At 40.0% G+C, this 19,510-nt stretch overlaps 1 protein-coding gene across 4 annotated transcripts in view; it reads right to left on the bottom strand.

Moving 5' to 3' along the window:
* The window catches only part of IKZF1 (IKAROS family zinc finger 1), a 110,029-nt gene extending 90,829 nt beyond the window's left edge, over nucleotides 1-19,200 (bottom strand). For all 4 annotated transcript variants that reach the window (XM_053952329.1, XM_053952334.1, XM_053952342.1 and 1 more), the window contains exons 1-2: nucleotides 18,898-19,200; nucleotides 9,671-9,744 (exon numbers count right to left, since the gene is read on the bottom strand). In XM_053952329.1, the coding sequence (XP_053808304.1) occupies nucleotides 9,671-9,704 (34 nt within the window). In that variant the 5' untranslated portion in view covers nucleotides 9,705-9,744; nucleotides 18,898-19,200. The remainder of the gene's footprint in view (nucleotides 1-9,670; nucleotides 9,745-18,897) is intronic.
* Nucleotides 19,201-19,510: the final 310 nt, after the last annotated feature.

Here is a 19,510-nt window from a genome sequence, read left to right as displayed (position 1 = left end):
ACAGTAGTCCCCAAAAGCCCCTTGCCAGCAGCAGGGTTCAGCTAGCAGCACATCAGGAGGCTCCTCACAGAGGAAGAGGGTACTGTGGTGCTTAGTGTGATAAACAGCAAAGGGAACGATTATGCTATGAGGCAGAAGCCTAGCTGGCGCTCTTCCTTGATATTCACATCTTTGCATGGCATCAGCCAGAGGATAAAGAGATAAAGGCTGAACATTTGTCATTTCACTCATCAAAGCTAGTGTTTTTTAAGAAGTCATGCACAAGACTTCATTTCAGCTGAGAACCATGAGACCAATGAGTGATCTATACTTCTGGAAAAAGTTGAGTGAACACTCAGAGTAAGAGAGGATTGTTGGGAAGTCATTGTAGAGTTTTCATTTAAAAACAAAGACTTAAAAGGACAGAGGTGCAAACAAAGTAAAAAATTCTGGAAATAAATAATTTGTTGAAGGTTTGATCCTGCAGTTCTCAGTTCTAAACCATATGGGCTAGTAGCAACAGGAAGGGGAAAAGGAAATAAAAAGGTAGGAGGTGAAGTCCTAAAATGCTATGCTATTTTTATTTGATATACAAATAATAGCATCCAAGTTTGGTTCAAAACTTGGATCCTATGTAAAGAAAGTTTGTTTTCAGCTGAATCTTAGAAAAGATTATTAGTCCTGCTGCCACATTTAAAAGGGAGATGGCGAATGTTTAAAATTTTTGTTGTGAACTACAAGAAAAAAAGAAAGATATTCTTAACTATAAAATGCAGGAGATGAATTCTGAGAATTTGAAACCTCTTAACCAATGTCCTGATTCCCAGTATTAGATAGTATTTAGGAAGTGACTCTAAGATTATACCCATATGAAGGATTTTTTTTTGTGTGTATTTAAGGCCCTACCTGTGTTCCCTCACTGTGTGCACTCTCAGTTCTGCCATTCTGAAAAAGTTATTAAGATTGTCAGCATAAGAAAGGAACATGGGCCTTTAACAGCAAGATGCAAGAAACTGCTAGCTACCCACACTTTTAAAAACTTTGTAATTTTGGATGCATTTGAGAAGCACAATCCCTTAAAAATAATTTAAGAAGGAACAACTTGAAAGAGAATTACCAAAATGCAATAGTTAATCTGGAGAAATGTAAACAATTGAGCATTCTGCATCATATCTTGTGGGGTGGGCTGCTAAAACAAAGGTATCCAAATTATTTCTCTTTGGTTTGGATGTTTTTCTTTCGAAGGAAAGATACTCCCAGTGAAAAATACAGTCCCAAGAACTACCCCAGAAAGGATGAGCGCAGGTGTTTTATTCCTCACTCTGATAAGAGAGCAGGACAAAAATAATATTCTCCTTTTTACAAGAGGATTGTTTGTTCCTAATTTTTTGCCATTGCAAACCTGAAAGACTGACCTGCTTTCTTTGAGAATTTTTCATCTGAGAATTTTAATTATTGTTTAGAACATACTGTATTTTGCCAGGTAAGATCATAATAAGAAATTTAGATCCTATTTCCAGGAGCATCTTGGAAACTAAAGCAATTATTTCTCTAAATAGACTTCAGGTCTCAATTTCATATTGGCAGCAGCTGCTCACTGTTCAATACAATAGGTGTCCTAGCCGAAGATCCATGCTTATATAGTTCAAAAGGGCCAAGAGGGGTTCTTTTATTCAGGTCTCCTCTGTTCCCATCATTGCACTGGGCTGGTGTACCTTTATGGGGAAAAGCGTAGGCAGCTAGAGACCTTCTCCTCTGCCTCCTTATTGCCATAGTATTTCCCACCCACTGAAGCACTAGATGTTCCAGGTGAGACAGAAAGCTCCAATGGACAGAAATTTCTTGTTCTGCAGTCTCTGCTCTTAGACCAGATCATCCCAAACTCACATTCGCTGCTTTAGGAACCAACAGTGCATTCACACATGAAAGCTGCCCCGGTTGCAAGGCATGGATGTACTTAAAAGGACATTTCTATCATCCATGTCCTCTTGACATTAATGTCCCTCAGTTAAGGCCCCGTGCCTTGAACCACTGCAAATGTCACCTGCAGTAAGATTATCATTGGAATCCTGCAAATTTTACAATCATAAGTCAGGAAAACTCTTTCTTTATGTTGAATATGATGCCTAATTAAAAGAAAAAAGCATAGTCCTGGAAGGCATTTTGAGTGGTTTGGTAGTTCAACTGACAAGTGATATGATACTGTTACATTATGCCATTTATGGTATATAATTTTTTTCCCTGGGATTCTGCTTGGGAAATGCAATAAAGATCCTAACTCATTCTCCACATTCCCACACAAGTGTTTCTCAGATCTAGTCACTCTCTTTGATAAGAAACATAAGGGACAAGGCATGTCTTAATATCTACATAAACAAAACAAAAGCATGGACTTTCTCTAGCAAGCGTATAACTCAGCTTCTCCCTGCAAGTAACTTAAAAGAAGGAGAATTGAGGGAATTTAGTAGAATATTGTATATGAGGTTATATTTAACTTCTGCATGTTAGCAATTCAGGAACCATTGCTGATTAATAGATACTCTATACATTATAGATTAAATATAGTTTTTCTCTGGCTATGGGTTCGTCAGCTTCTTGCTCAGCATAGTAATATCTAATATCCACATATGAATTCTTTAAAACACTTTTACACAAAGTATGGTCTTCAGCAGCTCAGGGCCTACTGGAAGTTAAATAACTGCCACAGCAGTTCTGCAGTGAGTGCTGCTAGGATTGGTGCCAAAAAGCAGGATATCCTGTAACTGTGTTTGACCACTGCAGTGAACACTGGTATAATCAGACATCTGAGAAATTCAGGATTTTGGGTTTGTGACTTTAACCTGAAACCAAAAGTTAAAAAAGCATACTAAGTTCTTCTGTTAGATACCTGGGCATTCACATGGATCTCTACTCAGCATTGTTGGAGGCACCAACAAGACTTTTCTTAAAATAAAGTCAGAGAAGAAACAAGCCTTACTCTGCAGAAAGTCCAGGTAACAATTTCATCTTTATGGGTCAAGAAATAGCTAAAAAAGCCCTAAAAGACACTAGCTCAGTCCAGACAAAACCAAGAAGCGCTGGTAAAAGGGCAAATGGATGTCAACAAAGAACAAATGTGCAACAATCCCAAATTCAGTATATTAATTATGGAACAAATAATGAAAAATAGAGGAAAAAATGCCTGGACATAAGGTAGGAGTGGAAGTGGGAAAGAAAATCTAACTACTTCACAGTCTGCACTGGAGTCCCCACAGAATGAATTGTCAAACCTGAAAAGAAAATGCATCACTGAACTCAGGAAACTTTCATCAGACAGAAAATGTTGACATTGACTGTGAACCTCCATTGACCCAAACCTACTAATTATTGAAAAGAAGTCACTGATTGTTCCCATTGGTGAGGTACTTACTTGTATCTTCTCTCTTACCCCAAAGAAGATGAACAGTTGAGATGGAAGGATGAGATACTGAGTGTCTGCTGGGTGACTGAAAAAAAGATGCGGGAGGGATAGATTCAGGTAATAATTTTGGAGGTCCTGCCCTTGACTGCAGAAGTGATGATTCCATCAGACTGGTACATATGAGAAAGCTGTAAAGAAGTCTCTGTGCTGTGGATCCATACAGCTACAACCCACACATTTGAAACCAAAAGGTTAAAATTCAGGGTAAGGCCAGATCAAGCTAAGGCAGCAGTGCTGGCAGACACTCTGAGGAGGGCAGGTTTTCCCAGCAGTGGAACAGAGGGCTGTGGAAAAGGAGAGTGGGTGTATTGTCTTACAAAAGCATATCTTTGTCTCTTGCTGAGGGCCCAGGATAGACACTGTGACCAAGCACCAGGTGGAAGAGGAGAGTCAGAGCAGTTCAGAGATGGTGACATTTCCAAGATCCACGCCTGCCATAAAGAAGGAGCTGCATGCTGTATGGCAGCAGGGGGAACCATGCGTGGAAAGTAATTGAGTCTCCAGGGTGAAGAGGAACCTTTCTCAGCAAGTTTAAGAGCAGATGTCAGCTTGGCTTTATATTTACATATGGAAATACACCTGACATGAGCAAAGGAACCTGTCTCAAAGAACATATTTAGACTGCTCACAAAGCAGTGAGATTACAGAAGACCCTACAGCTCCTCTAAATCTGCTGTTTAAAACCCACCCCAGGAAGAAATTGAAACAGAGTTGTTTCTTTGTAACACCTAGTAAATTATAGGTTTTCCCATGTCCTCAGGACCTCCAGGAACACCCCTGACTTCAAAAAGGGTAATATCCAAGAAGGGTAGCTCAGTCCAGATGCACACAAATGGATCTATAGCCTTAAAACCTGTTGCAGGTAACATCTGCTAGTCTTCAGTGTGTAACACAGCAATAGGAAGATATATTCCACTGATGGGCGAGCGGGTATTTTGAAAAAGAACTGATGTCAAGTAATGTAATAAGCTGTGAATGTCAAATTGTCCATGACTGCCAACAGGCATGCAACACATCTTCTGTAAAGTGCTTGGGTAACAGGAAAAAAGAGGACATTATGTTATCACCAGGAAATAGGAGATAATGAAATAGATGCCAAATAAAGAATGCGAGTTGCAGCCTAATAAAATAGTTCCTCTTTTCTACCCCACTTTTTTCCTTTCTAATTCTGAAACAGTGTTTTGTCCAATACACATCTCCTTTTTCATTTCACTAGGTTTGAAAGAAAAAACTACCCAACGATTATACCAGTCATGTGTATTCCATTGAAAGATAAACAAATGTAAACTTTGCTCATTTGACATCCTAAAGCTGAGTAAGATTCCTTGAGCAGGAAATGGGTACTGTCCATCCCAGTGGAGCTTGGTTCATATACAAACTCACAAATGTTCATGGAATTCTAAAACCAGCAAAGGAAGGTTTTTCACATAAGAGAACTTGTGTCCAATTCCTCACTTAGCTCTACTCCTGTGAACAAAAGCTTTCTCCCATTGTAAAATTAGGCGAGGAATATTCTTTCTTCCCAGAAGGAATCTTTGCCTGAGAAAAAAAAAAATTGAAAAATGCATGCCAAGTTACATAGAAACTGCTCTAATCCTTGTTCAGTGGTCATGGTTAGCCATCACACTTAACATATCATCTAAAGGAAGAGTAAGTTGCAGGTCCCATTCAAAGCTGTGTGAGATTTCCCCTGCAATTTTGCTGTGTAATATGACTTTAATTAAAATTCACTATCTAAAAAAATATTAACACATCACTCATTTTCCCCCAAAGTAGATAATTTGTCACTGAGCTTCCAACGCTGAGAGATGCTTGGAGTAGGCTCTCCTTTTTTGGACCAGTTTATGGAGAACTCAGACCTTCAAGCTAGATCTATATATAGGCTTCTTATTAGCGCAGATAGATGCTTCCAATTAAAAAAATTACTTTGTTAAAAAACCCAAACAAACAAACAAACAAAAAAAAAGAAACCCAAAAAACCAAACCAAAACCAAGCCTCCCGAAAACCAGAAAACAATCCACCAAACTGTTAAGAAAGTCACTTGAAATTTTTGTCTTTCTCCATTACCAAATTCCAACTAGAGGGTAGGAAAGTTATGAAAGTTGAGGAATATTGTCTGGTCAACTATATAGATTGTAACAATAATACCTACTAAAAGAGAAAGACAAATCCAGTAATGACAAATATTTCAGCCATGGGAAATTTCCTATTATAACTCACTGGAATACATGACTCTTCCTACATAATTTCTGCCCAGCCTATTTGGAGATTGTCCCAGTACACATTCTGCCAGCTCACAAAGGGGAACTGCAAACATATTCACAATTTCCTCTAACTGGCATCTTTCAGTCCCACCTTTCCCCTCAGCTTCATTTAGACAGCTTCTCATTTAAAGCAAAAGCTCCACTCCACCTCCACACAAGTATTAACACTTGTTTTTGCACCAACTCTTTCCCTTGCACCCCCACTGAGACGTTTGCTGGATGTGACGGCTGAAGCTGACCCATCTCTTCCCAGTGCCTCCCAGGTTCAGGACCCACCAGCTCACTCCTACGTTGCTCATTTCCTCCCACATCTCGGTTTCATCACCTCCCACTGACCTCTGCAGGAGAGTAAGAAGCCTTGACTATGTATAGTAAGGCACTGAAACACTTCTCACATAATCTGTGTGGGCAGAAGGTGGGAGAGGACAACATTGAGAATTGCATCCTGCTTGGAAGGGAGCACATTCAGACTTGCCTCAAAAAAAGTTGCTCTTCCTATACATCAACAGTTTTAGTAAAAATACTTTGTAATATACCATCATGTACTGTAGACCTGTAAACTTGAGCCATTAGACACCTCTGACTTGTCTTTTAATTATGGACACAATTTTTTACTAGGGAAATAGTAGTTGTAACAAAAATTACATATTACTCTAAATTTGATCTTAAACATCAATTACTGTAGGTGTCATAGAATTCATGCCAATTCTCACTGTACCACTCAACTTCAGACCTTACTGAGAAACTGTTTTCCTTCTGAGGAACTGACAGAAAAATCCAAAACAACCAGCCAAAAAAAAAAAACTCACCACAAAGTAAAAGCTTTTAATAACAGATCTCAAAATTTGAAATTTTTCATCTGTCTTGTGTTTCCTTTATAGATATTCTCTCTCACCTACTCCATGCACTAAATATTCACCAGAAATGAACAATTTGCACATAAATAATTATAATTCTTAATAATTCAGCAATGGGAATAATCCACATTATTTTCCTTTTTTAAAACTACTTTCCCAAAAATTATTTTTTTCATTTTATAAATCCTCCAGCTGCCCTGGAAGAAGTCTTGGCTAACAGACAGTACTCCTAAACTGCTTGTCTCATACATCACATATGTTGCCAAAAAAAAGACTGCAGTGGTTGCTTGCAGCACCCCAGCAGGGATATGTGGCACTGCTGGAGTTTGTTTCTCACCCTTAACTAATGTGGCAATATTGGCAATTTTGGCAGTGACAGCTTTCTCAGCTCAAAAATGCTCCCATTGAAACAGAGTTCTGCACTAACTTGGCTGAGTCTTTTCCCATTTAAGAGTCTTCCTCTCTGCATTACACGTGGACCTTTAAGCCCCCCACTTCATCCATACACACTTAGGCGAGGTGACACCGAGGAATAAGGGGACTTAGGCTTGGATTCTGAGAGTACCCAGCCACTGGCCCTATGTAGCTTGAGACTAAGCCTTTGCCTCTGAATTCAACTCTTTTTCCTGAAAGCAGAAGCCTATATATAGAGTGTCCTGCAGACCAGAGCCATCCAGGCACAGAGTTTCTCTGGAACACACATACAGTCTGAGTATGAGAACAAGAACCTTGGCAACATCACCTCAGTGAGCTGTGTGACAAAGGTGACCTAATACATAGGTTATGAAGACCGATCCTTTAAATCCAACCCTTCCACTATTGACTGCAATAGCATTCTGACTTCTTTAGGAATGAATGCAAACTATAAAATATCACTCTGCATCAAAAATAAACTTTTTAAAGAAATAAAAGGAAAAATAATTGAATCAGAAATCAAGATCAGCTGTCCTCTTCTTATCAGGGTTGAGTCACACCAAGTATAAACTAATCTCCAGGAAACAAGCACCCCCTATACTCTTGCTCTGAATTCTTTGCAAACAATACCTATTTTTTGCGTCTGTAAGTGTCACACAGAGACAATGTGAAACATTAGGGAAAGCAAAAAGCAACAGTGAGGTATCAGCCAAAGTGATGTTCTGAATTACTACCACATTATTCTTCAAACAGATATTCCTCCAACAAGATACAATTTGCTTGGGTTCTCCATCAATCCTTTGATTGTTCTTGTGCAGCACAGGTGGAGCCACAAGAGCTCCATCTCCCATTTTTTCCCCTCAGAGAATTCCCCTCCTCATGGGGATCCTCCACAGATGGGGAGCTGCCAGCAGCTTTTCCCATTTCTACAGCAGCTTTAATACGTCCTGCACTGGATTGAATACTACAAGGCATAGTGGGAAATTATGGACCAGAGAGATGGGGAGGAAGCATCTTTAGGAGGAAGCAGAAACAGAAGTTTTTCAAAGGATGAGAGAATGAAAAGGCCAGGTAGCAGATCACTAGAGGAGAAAATGCACTCTATCTTTAGGTCTTTAGATGATAAGAACAAAGTGCAGAAGCCACGCAGCTGTAACTAACAGTTTTCAAGGCACAGACACACAAGGAAAAAAAAATTTAAAAACCTCAGGCTTTAGCTAATGTTCAGAGCAGTTCCTGGCAGCTAGCAGAATTAGAAGCACTGCAAGAACCTCAACAGACTCACATATTTAAAGGGATAATACTGAAATGCTACATGATGGGCAAAGATCGTCATAAATAAATAAATTTTCCATAAAAAGGGAATACCAAGGGCATGGTGCAATAAACTCCATTATAGCCATACACCTGAGGAATTAGCTACATGTGTGATTTGAAAATCAGTGCTTAATAATTTTTCTCAAAAAAAATTATGACAAGAGGACATGGATGTACCTACAAATCAATCTTACTCCCCTCCTGAAAAAAAAACCCAGATATTAAATCACTATGCTATAAATTAGATTAATATTTTCATGTGTCTCCTGAGTATGGAGAGGAGGGCTATGATTACCCATTGTCTTGTCTCTTGTAAACCCCATGAAAACCTAATGCAGAGGAGACTGGGTGCACCCCTGGATCTGTATCACCAAATGCTTGACTCTGAAACTCTTCCAGTGGAGACTGTCCTGTGTTTGTGTATTTTCTGTAGTGTCATGCACCTCTATGGTGTCATAAGGTTATACTACTATTATATATTGTATACACACTCATGGGAGAGTATGCATATTTTTTCTTGGATTAAAATCCCACTCCAATGAATTTGCTGTCCAAGTTTCTTCTAGTTTCAATGGAGATATTTTTTTATGCAATATTTTGTGGTAATTCTCATTTCTAGCTGTACAAATCTTCAGGAATGTGCAATGCAGGCTAATTTTAATTCTTCAGTTCCAAAGTCAGACTTTGGGGGCGTATGCAAAAAAAAGTCAAGTTGCTTTGCAACTTGAATGCAGCTCAAAACTTCTAGGAACATTGTGTATTCACACAAAACTAAGCTGCCTTTAGTGTTAAGCCTCACTAGATGTGTGAATTTGGGCAAATATCTGCTTTTTTCCCTTAGTTTCCCTAAAACTAAGGTTAGACTCTATTGATGGAAAGCCCTGTAAAAAAACAAGTAATTATTATTATTGCTATGTACTAATTAACCCTTCAGGGAACTGTAAGAAAAAGCATAAGAAGTGGCCTAGCTTCTCATCTCCTGGCTGGACAGACTTGAGGCACTTTGGCAAGGCAGTACAGGAAAGCTTTGGGCTAGATTACAAGAGGCACCAGTGCACACAATTCCAGCATGTATGTGCTACTGGTATCCTTTCCACTCAACACCAAACTCTAACCCTACTGATACTTTTGCTTCTTCCAGGCAAACCCCTGATCTCCAGGCACATCTTACAACTGCTAGAGTCCAGATCCCTCTGAGCAACTATGCACTTAATTCCTGCCAGTCTATGGTGGGATTCATACTACTTTATGTCAGCAGCTTTTAATACAGCCAGTCCTATACAAAAACACAAATGGCAGCAGTAGGCTCATTTTACGCATTGAATAAATTAAATAAATTGCTCAGCTAAAATACAGAAAACGCAAGTTTAGATCCTACCCTGAGAGATGCAGAGCCAGCAATTTGAATCCATTGTCCAGGTCTGCTGAGGAGACAGTTTCCCTGGGTGTGATCTAGAGAGAGAATGAGAATGACATTTGCAAATTGATCATTGCTCATGGTTTCCATACCTTCCATACAATGGTTTAACTTACAAGAAGAAAAGTGATTTTATTAAACTCTTGAAGAAGAAGCATGGGATAGTTTCACCCTCTGTTTCCATCTGGAGTGATTTGAGAAGGTTATATCAATACTAGTTTGACCTGGTTCTTTGCTACAGTGCTGCTTTGGCATCCATTTCAGTAAATTCCCCAGTATAAGACAGGTAGACTGCACGAGGACTTCAAAATTACTGAAAAGTTATTTTATATGTGAGGAGGTATGAAAACAGGAAGCAAGGCACAGGTGATGGAGGATTTCACAGCACTGTTTTTCAACTTGAACACAGCTCAAAACTTCTAGGAACATTGTGTATTTACTCAGTGCAGTATTTTTGCATATGAGATCTCACATTACTGAAGCTGGAGTCAATTTGGATGTGTGTGGAAGCAACTGGATGTTTGCAGTATGGGTGGTCATATGCTACATGGGGGCAGTATCACTTCTGCTGGATAAGATCAGAGAGCAGTGCTGAATGCTACATCATCTGGGATTGACTATCCAGGAATTAATGACTTAATGGCTTAACTGCCATTTCCTAGGATTTTTAGGGCATTTGCTGTTAGGAAATCTGAACAAAATTAACTTTTAGTTATCATGTTATTTTTTATGAAGAAAGCCTCACAATAAAAACCTTACCAAATAAATTGTTATAGATATTTACCAATTTTTTTGCAGGGATAGTCTTTATCTCCTTGCTGTTGTGAAGAAATAAAAAAGAAAGAAAAATCTGGTTGTTCACCTAAACTTGCCTTAAAAAACATGAAACAGCAGAAAGAATAACTTTGTACTTGTTTCTGACTGCCTTCTCACTGTCTCTATCAGTTCCTTTGACAACATTCAAAGTTTGATCAATCCCTTTCCTACCTCATCAGACCACAAGTGAATAAGCTTCTAAAACCAGAGGCCAACAAGCACACCTCCTGTGACTAGTGATCAGATTTGTGCCTGAAAGTTGTCTATAATTTCCAACATGGGCTGATCAGCTTTGGCAAGTGTGGAATCATGTGACTCCCCAAAAGCCATTTCTGGCCATCCTTTTTTCATGACTGTAATTGATGGCAATCATATGCCATGTGCTCTGGGATGACCTTGCTTGGGCAGGGAGGTTGGGCCAGATGATCCACTGCAGTCCATTCCATCCTGACCCATTCTGTGAACTGTGATTGCTACTGATAGTAATGTATAGTTTTTTTTCTGGAGAAAAAGAGTGACACTTCTAGATTGTTTTGCATGTAGTTAGTAAATGAGTCAGCACCTTCTTGTAAAATAGTAGTAACTTCAAGTGTGCTGAATCACAGTTTCAAGGTACTCTAAGGTTCTCTTATCTGCACAGGCAACTCATTTTCTGTTTGCTTCAGCAGGGAAGCTATTATTCTGAGACTGAAAAAAAGGGGTTGAGGTCTCATGTCTTATTCTGAGATTAGCATTTAACTGTTTCAGTGCATTGCATCTGCATCTTCTCTTGATAATTTTAATATATTCTTCTAAGTGATGGCTAAAATCTTCCAGAGGTAAATATACAGCCCACTCAAACTGCTAACTCCATGTTGTCACAAGCTTTGTTAATGAGTGTGGGGAGGGGAAAAAGAAACTGTGAAAAAGATACAGAATATTGACTATATATTAAAAAATCAATAATTTGAACATGAAGTATTATTTCTTCTGGAATGAAATTTCCCATTCTTCAAATGTTCCATCCCTATAAAACTCAGCCCCTCCTGTGCCACCTTGACCTTGCCATGTGTCTCTCTGACACTCTCCCCTCCTCTTGCTCTCTTCCTATATCCTTTACACACTTAGCTGAGACAGAGGCAGTGTACTCAGTGGCTGCCTCTGGGTGACACTTCTTGGCAACCTGGCAATAAGCACAGGTTTCCTGGTCACCTGCCCTCTGCCATTAGTTGGGGCACGGGTTTTCTCGTTTTCTGTTTTCTCTCGTTTTCTGGTTTCTGTTTTCTCTCAGTTCCCACTCTTTTCTACATACAGGTATGAATTCCCTAAAATGTCTGTTAGGAACTTATTATAATCTTGTGATCTCCACATCACATCCACTTCAGCTGAAAGTCACGAACCAGTTTGCCTGCTGCCTAAGGTGGTGTAGGAGCACAGCCCCATAACCCCCATGTTGTTAAGAAGGAGGCCAAGAATAAAGGGAGATTGACTATAAACTCACTGCAATGAGGAACATAGTAAACTTAGGTACAAGAAAAATGAGATTAAAGTTCAGCAAATGTGTTAATCTTATGTTGGATGAACCTGCCCTTCACAATTTCTCACAATTTCCCTGATTTTCCTGACAAGATAGGGGCAGCATAGCTCCACAGGAATCAAAAGCAATAAGTGCTTGGGCTGGATTTTTTCTCCCTCTCTACAAGCTGTCTTGTTCCAGATGAAAACAAGTCCAGTTTTTTTCACCCTATGGTGGGACATTGTTATATCACAATTTTTTCTTTATAAGCTAAACCCTCTTTGTGTTGTAACCACTGGCAGGAGTGACTTCAGTGGGAGAAAGACATTCATGCTGCCAAGTGAGTTCAGAGTTGGGGCTGTGAAGTTGTTCTCAACACCAGGGCTCATTTCCAAACTCATGAAATCAATCCCATGCAATTTCCCCACAAACTCATGTGTGGAAAGCACAAACGTATTTCCCTATAGAGGTAAGAGTATGCAATCACCCTATCTACTTTAAAGATATAATAAAGTTTGCACTTCAGCATTCATTCTATAGTCCAGTGCTTTGGTATTAATAATTTTGTCGCTTGTTTTTCACTCAGGGATTACTTTGGTAAAATCTTTCCTTCATAGCCTCAGAGGAAATCAGAATAAATGATTGCCAAATGCCACATTTCCCACTGGGAAACAGCATTCTCAGCCATCTGAATACTTGGTGTACCACTGAACAGCAAGGCTGTGCTGCAGATAGTATTTATAGTACATTTTATGAGACCAAAAGTTGTCAGTTAAACCACTAGAAACTAATAAGTGGGCCTAGTGTCATTTGAGTTGTCAACAGGATATAAGCTGATGTAAGAGGAACACCTACATTTTTTTTAGGCTTCTTTTCATGAATAAATGTACCGTTGATAGTTGTGCTTGACTTTGTAGGAATGTTTTGAGTAAGGAATATAGTAATTTCCTCCATTGCAGCAGCAATGATCATCAGACCACTAAAAGACACTCACTCTATAGGCATGCCTAATTCTCGAATGTGATCTTGCTGGGAAATCTCTGTTTTACAGTAAGAATTCTCTCCTACTCTAGTTTTGTTCTTTAGGAAGAGAGCTAGCAATAGAAGAACCACAACACTGAAAACAGCTTCTAGAATGGAAAGGGTGAATGCTAAAGCACACAGAAGAGGGAAATATTATTTCATTTAATGAACAGAAATCTCCTGTGAACTAACTCACATTTTTAATTGCATTAAAGCCAATCCATGCCATTTTCCAAAGTGTCGTGAAATTGCATTTGTGTATATGTATATATACACATATTTATATATATAATACATATATATGTATAACAATACCAAAGCCTTGAATAAAATAAATTCTCAGTTGATGAGATTCCACTCCTTGTCCCTTCACGCCTCCTCAATTCATGTGCTGTGAAAGAAACTACTTTACCCAGCTGCTTTGAAGAGGTAGGTAAGTGTCCAGAGGCCGAGGTTCTCATCGCCCTCCTATCATAAATACAGAGTGCCAAGGAACTATGGATGAAATATAAATCCACAGGGTTTGAATCTGCCAGTTTCAGATCAAGTACTCTAAGGATAGATATGAATCTACTTCTTTGATGATTCTACTTCTGGTTATCATTAATACTTATCTGCATGATCAAAGAAAATCAATTTGATTACAAATCCCTAGGACAAAATGCAATTCAGTCAGTTCCTGTAAGCTAAAAAATCTCAAATTTTCACTGAGAGAACAGCCTGACACTCTTGTAAGTTAAAGTTTTGAAAGTTTAACACCAACATTTAAGTGTACTTCATCCCATCCTAGAAGTACAAGATAAAGTGCAGATGGCATCCCAAAAATGTAAATTACTATCTGCTCAGGGAACATGTGCTTTTAAACAAAGGCAGAAATTTCCCTGAAAGGGAGGCTAAGGAACTTGCCTGTGCACACAGTTATCAAGAAGAAATCTGTGCTGTGTTCTTTTCAGTTTGGAATAGGAAGTATATGTGAAAAATATGGTGGGAAAGATTTTCCAGAAATATATCAGCCTGTTTGAAAAAAGGAAGTAGTGAGACTCTCAATAAGTAGCAGAATTTTTAATGATTTCTGCTATTAAAATTTAGATAGGGTTCCGATAAAAGCTCTAGTGAGTCTTTTAGCTCTGCCTTCCCTCATTAATTCTCTCCTCTTCAATGGAGAGAAAACACTGCTCAGTATGAGCTCTGAACTTATTTAAAGCTGATCTTAAAAAGACAGGCAGTTTGAAGAAACTTGTGTTTAAAGTTAGGAAGGACAAGTTCATCGTCAAGAACCTCTATTCCTATAAATTGCCAAAACAAAACACACTGACAAAAAAGAAAGCCAAATCTCAGAGATGAAACAGAAATTTTAGATTTCTTCCACACTGGACTTGAGATAATTAAGAAAATAATAAAAAAAGAAAACACGAAGAGTACACTTCTTTTGGATATAGCAATGTTTCCAGCACACCTGAGATTTTGCAGTGGTATGTATCAGATCATGTGAGAGTATGGCTGGGAGCAACAGTTGACATTCAGTCAGAATTGCTGGTAGGATGGAGACCCTGTAATAACTCGCAGGTCATATTTGCATATGGAGATAGAGCCCTCTAGCATGGACTCACTTAGCCAAGACAGCTGCAGTCTGGCAGTGCTGCAATAGTAGCAGAGACTCCAGCTCAGGCTTGCTCTGGCTGTCCCTGGGGCTCCAGGCAGATCCATCCAGCCCACAGCAATTGATGTTTTTCTGACTTGGTTACAGTGGCGCTGGGTACTTGAGCTTGACTGAATCAAGGCAGAGCTGGAGCTGGGGTCATGCACAGCATGTCCCAGCTGCTGTGCACACAGCCTATACAGCTTGCTCTGGGCTCAACTGATTCTGCTGGTAAGGAGAATCTTCTTTATAAAGCACATCTCTGGCCAAGGCCCCTCTTTCACCAGACAGACGGTGCAACAAAGCTACTATACTGGCTTCTCCTCTGATGTGAAGGGAACTGCTGAGATGAAGGCATTCTTTGGCACTCTGGTATGTTGGGATGCAAACTCGATTCCATGTGATCCCTTCCTGCATCCCATGTTAAGGCAAGGTGCTTGTTGAAACACCTTTATGGGAAGCCCTGTTTAGAAGTTTAGATCAGCTGTGAAGCTGGGTGGCCTTGGACATTTGTGCTTGGCATAAATTTGTAATTTTTTTCACAGGCAAATGCACACAATGAGTTATCAAAAAATATGCTTTTTTTCCTTGTCCTTTTATATTTCTTGGATTCTCTTTGTCATAAAATGAAACACAGATGCCTTTATGCCAGTCATCTTGAAACTGGAAATGCTCATTACTAGACACAAATGACTGATATTTAAAACTGTGTGCTATTCCTTATTGTGTACCAAACTAGGATTAGTCAATGTCTGGGATATTTATCCTACATCCATAGTCTAGTTCCTGCTTGAAAGCATGCAGCAGGAATCAGGATCATTCCAAAAACTACCCGACACCAGAAGGTACTTCTGTCCTAAGATGAAGAATTAGGATATAGAGACAGAAAGCTATATAGGATATATATATAAAGGATATATTTGCAGAACAAAGGCACTGACACGTTCCCCTTGTTACCTAGCAGACATCACTGCTCTGACTGGGGCACTCAAATCCTTACACCATGCATGCAGAGAAGTCTGTCCATAATACAGTATCCCACAAGAATTGATGTCTGTCTACAGTACACAAAAACTGCCAGGGAGGAGAGTGCAGCTACAGACCCAGCTAGGAGAGCAAGAGGCATTTTTCCTGCAAGGAGAAGCCTCTCCCCTTGCCCCAGGAACACACTACAGAGATTTGGACCAGGGATTTGAGACAAACACCTTGTCAGAAGGAGTACAACCTCACTTGTAACTAAATGCTTACAGGGCTTTTCTGAATGCAAGTTTTTTTTCCATCTGTGAAGTCTTACAGAATAACAGAATGGGTAAGGGAGATGAGCCACAGTGAGTCATCCTGTCCAACCTCCCTCCTCAAGCAGGGTTATCCTACAGCACATTTTACAGGATTGCATCCAGACAGTTCTCAAATCTCTCTAGATATTCAACTCAAATCTCCTTCTCTGGAGAAAGTCCCTTGCTGATCAGACATAGGTCAATTAGTATATAAATCAGGCTTAATTCCATGTTCTATTTTCAATGGGTTAGGGAAATACTTGTGGGTCAAAGATGTGTCCCAAACTTGGACCCTCTGCCTCCAAACTGGAGAGAAATCTCAGTGGCTACTAAATATTAAATGTCTAAATATACACCTACTAGATGTTTTCTTATCAAGCTCTAAAATATTGACTTGATTTCACAACAGAAATATTTTCATGTGCTATTAGACATCTTCAAACTGAAGACTATGATGATTCATTTTTATTTCTTCACTTGCAGGAAACTTCTTTGAAATTACAGCAGATAATTGCTGGTATATTACATTTCTGCTGTAAGCAGAAGAAAGTGAATGAATTGAGTGTGAATCAATTGCCGTATAGAAGAGAAGTAGTAGCAGAAATAGAAAACAAAGAGGATTTCAGTATTTTTTTAAAATATTTTCCTTTGGTTACAAAGATGGATTTGCTTTAAAAGTAACTAAGTTTTCAATGGAATAACTATCGTAAGCAGTGATCTATCTACTTTCTAACATCTAGCTACAAATCCACTAGTTTGATTCTTTTTTCACTTACTTGCACAGCTTGCAGCAGACTGAATGCTCCAGGGATTTCACTGCCTGAATTCTGTGACTTTAGTGAGAAACCAGCTCAGCAGTCTTATTTATCAATTGGTACCATAGTGTGATATTATACCTTTGGCTCTGTTTTCAGTGCAGGCACGGTTCAAGAACATGCTCTATCTGCCAGCAAAACGGCCTGTTCCAAGCCCACAGAAGTCAGGAACAGCCTTTCTGCTGGTTGGCCACATCACAATTAAGCAAACATCTAACACAAATAAATCAGAATATTTACCAGCATGAAGGAATCCTAAATTAAGATAGATATTTCTCGAGGAGGCTTTTTTGCCTTCATTTTAAAATCATGTGTTTGGAAGAAGAGGCCAGGCTTTAGGCCACAGCATTGTAAGTCTACCTTACATCCAAGTAAGTTATGCATTAGTCACACAGATTATCTGAACAATTATTATTCCTAGCTACAGTACAAACCTGAAAGAAAACTCAGCTCCTTACAGACTTCTATGAAAAAGAATAAAAGAATACATAAAATACCAAGGTAGTACTCAACCTACTGCTCATTCCAGCTGCCAGAGTTCAGAACACAGTAAACATGCAAGTTATTCCAGATGTTCACACCAAACAGTATGCTTGTTACTGGGGCAGATGCATTTTCTTCCAGTTTTAGTCCTTCTATGTATGACATACTTTTCCTCCACCTCTTGAAGCTAATGTCCAAAGCAGAAACAAAAACCAAAACTCCAAACCAGTTCCTTTGTCTAGCTTCACAGCATTTCAGACAGCTTAGTGAGGTTGGGCCTGTTCTCTTATTCCTTTTCTCTTTTAGTTTGGGGATCAGGGAGATGGACAACACACTCAGCATTTTCAGTAGAGCTGTCACTAGATAATGTGTGGGGGATTTTCAGGTGGTCAGTATCTGCCTGACTCTGCAATCACTGGTTATCAATGAATTCAGTAGTAGCAAAATTTCTCCATAGATTTTCTTGGTTTTCTGCAAACCCAAGATCATCTGTTCATAAAGCCATGGGAATTTTGCCTTTGACCTTAGTAGAAAGAAACTTTTATATAATATGCCTATATACCTATCCTTTCCCAGCTGTTTACATACCCAGACACTTGCTTTTTTCTTTGACAAAGTGATACTTGTGGTCTGCCCTTTAACTCACATTCACGTCTACATCCCCTTCCCTTTACCTTCCTGCTGTCACCAGTCATTTTACCCTCATCTCCACTTCCCCCAGTCCATGTATTTTCCAGCCTCATCTCCCTCTTTCTCAAAGTTGTCAAGGCTGACCACTTTAGTTGCACTCTTTCTCTCACTGATACCATGCTCATTTCCTGCACTTCTCCAAACCTTGATCACCCCTTACTGCTTCTTCCTTGAGTAAGGAATTTACAGACAAGTAGCTTTGATTCATATATAAAAGCTATGTCAAATATGGGCACTGATGAATATTCCACTTTGACAGTATTTTTTTTTTTTTGAACAGTGGTATGGCAAGGAAAGGCTTGTCAGCCTGCCTGTGGTGATAATGTCATGAAGGAAAGCAGCAGTATGTCCCAGTCTTGAGCTTCCCCAGCACTCAGGAAAGCTTCCTTCCCTCAGGCCGCCCTGCAGCCTCATTGATGCCACCCCTTTCCCTGACCTCTTTCTCTCCAGCAAAGTCAAAATACCTGGAAAAGAGATTATCTAGCCATTTGGTAGCCCTGCTTATGTACATATTTACTGGGGAAAGCAATTAACAGAAACTTCTAGCGTGATGAAGTTAAGCGCTTGTGTAATTATTCACAGAACGAGGCCCAGCGACTGCTGCCCCTCTGGAAAATGGCGGCGCTGCCCGACACTTCCTGGTCACGACTGCTGTGGGAGGCTCCAGGGAACAAACGCGGTTCACAGCCAAAGAGGAAAACTCAACCCACCCTCTACTATATCAGACATCCTCAGCTATAATAAAACATAATTATTAAATCAAACTCATTTGTTTAATGACAAGAAAACCAGAATTGAAATGACTGTAACTTGGAGAAAGCCTTAAGGAAGAATCCGTTACAGGGTAAGATTTTTTTAAGACTAACTTAATAGAAACTTTCAAGGAAGCTTTCCACAAGCCCGTACTTTAAAAAAAAAACCACCCACCCAAAACAATGTAAAGCACATACCTTTGAGCAGCTGGAAGAGCTGTGCTGCTTGGGACAGAGCCTGTGGCCCGCTGCTTTCCAGAGGCACCGCACCTCAGCACGGACCAGCCGCGGCTCACCTGCTGCCCCACGGGGCAAGGTCACCGAGGGCCTGATGGCGGCCGGGGCCACCTGGCTGCTCACAGTGGAGCTCTGGCCTGCGGGTGCAGGGATGGGCGAAGCCCATAAAGAGCCATCAGTGATCTGACATCATTTTACAGGAACTCCCTGACGAGGGGAAAGATTTATCAGCACAGGGTTGGTCACCGCTGCAAAATGGCTGCCCCCCGGGAGAGCGGCAGAGCCCGGACAGGGCCGCGGCGCCCAGTCGGGTGCTGGCCCAGAGGTGGTGACATGTCACTGTCAGGGCTGCGTGCTTGTCCCAACACCTCCCAGAGCCAGGAGCCATGGCCCTGTGGGATGTATGGCTGTGGCACGGCAGGAGGGGGGCTGCCATTTCCAGGAGTTTATCCTAGAGCATATTTGTTGTCTCCTATAAAGAAGCAAGATGAGATGCTGTCTGTCCTTCTCTCCTGAGTGGGAGATAACTCTCTTAATGTTTCCAAAATTGCATTTAAAGTCCATTTTCCATGCA

Source organism: Vidua chalybeata, chromosome 1 (genome assembly GCF_026979565.1).
Source record: "Vidua chalybeata isolate OUT-0048 chromosome 1, bVidCha1 merged haplotype, whole genome shotgun sequence".
In the NCBI taxonomy this organism is placed as follows: domain Eukaryota; kingdom Metazoa; phylum Chordata; class Aves; order Passeriformes; family Viduidae; genus Vidua; species Vidua chalybeata.
Note: the sequence above shows the minus strand (reverse complement) of the source record. Positions and strands in the feature narration are given on the sequence as shown.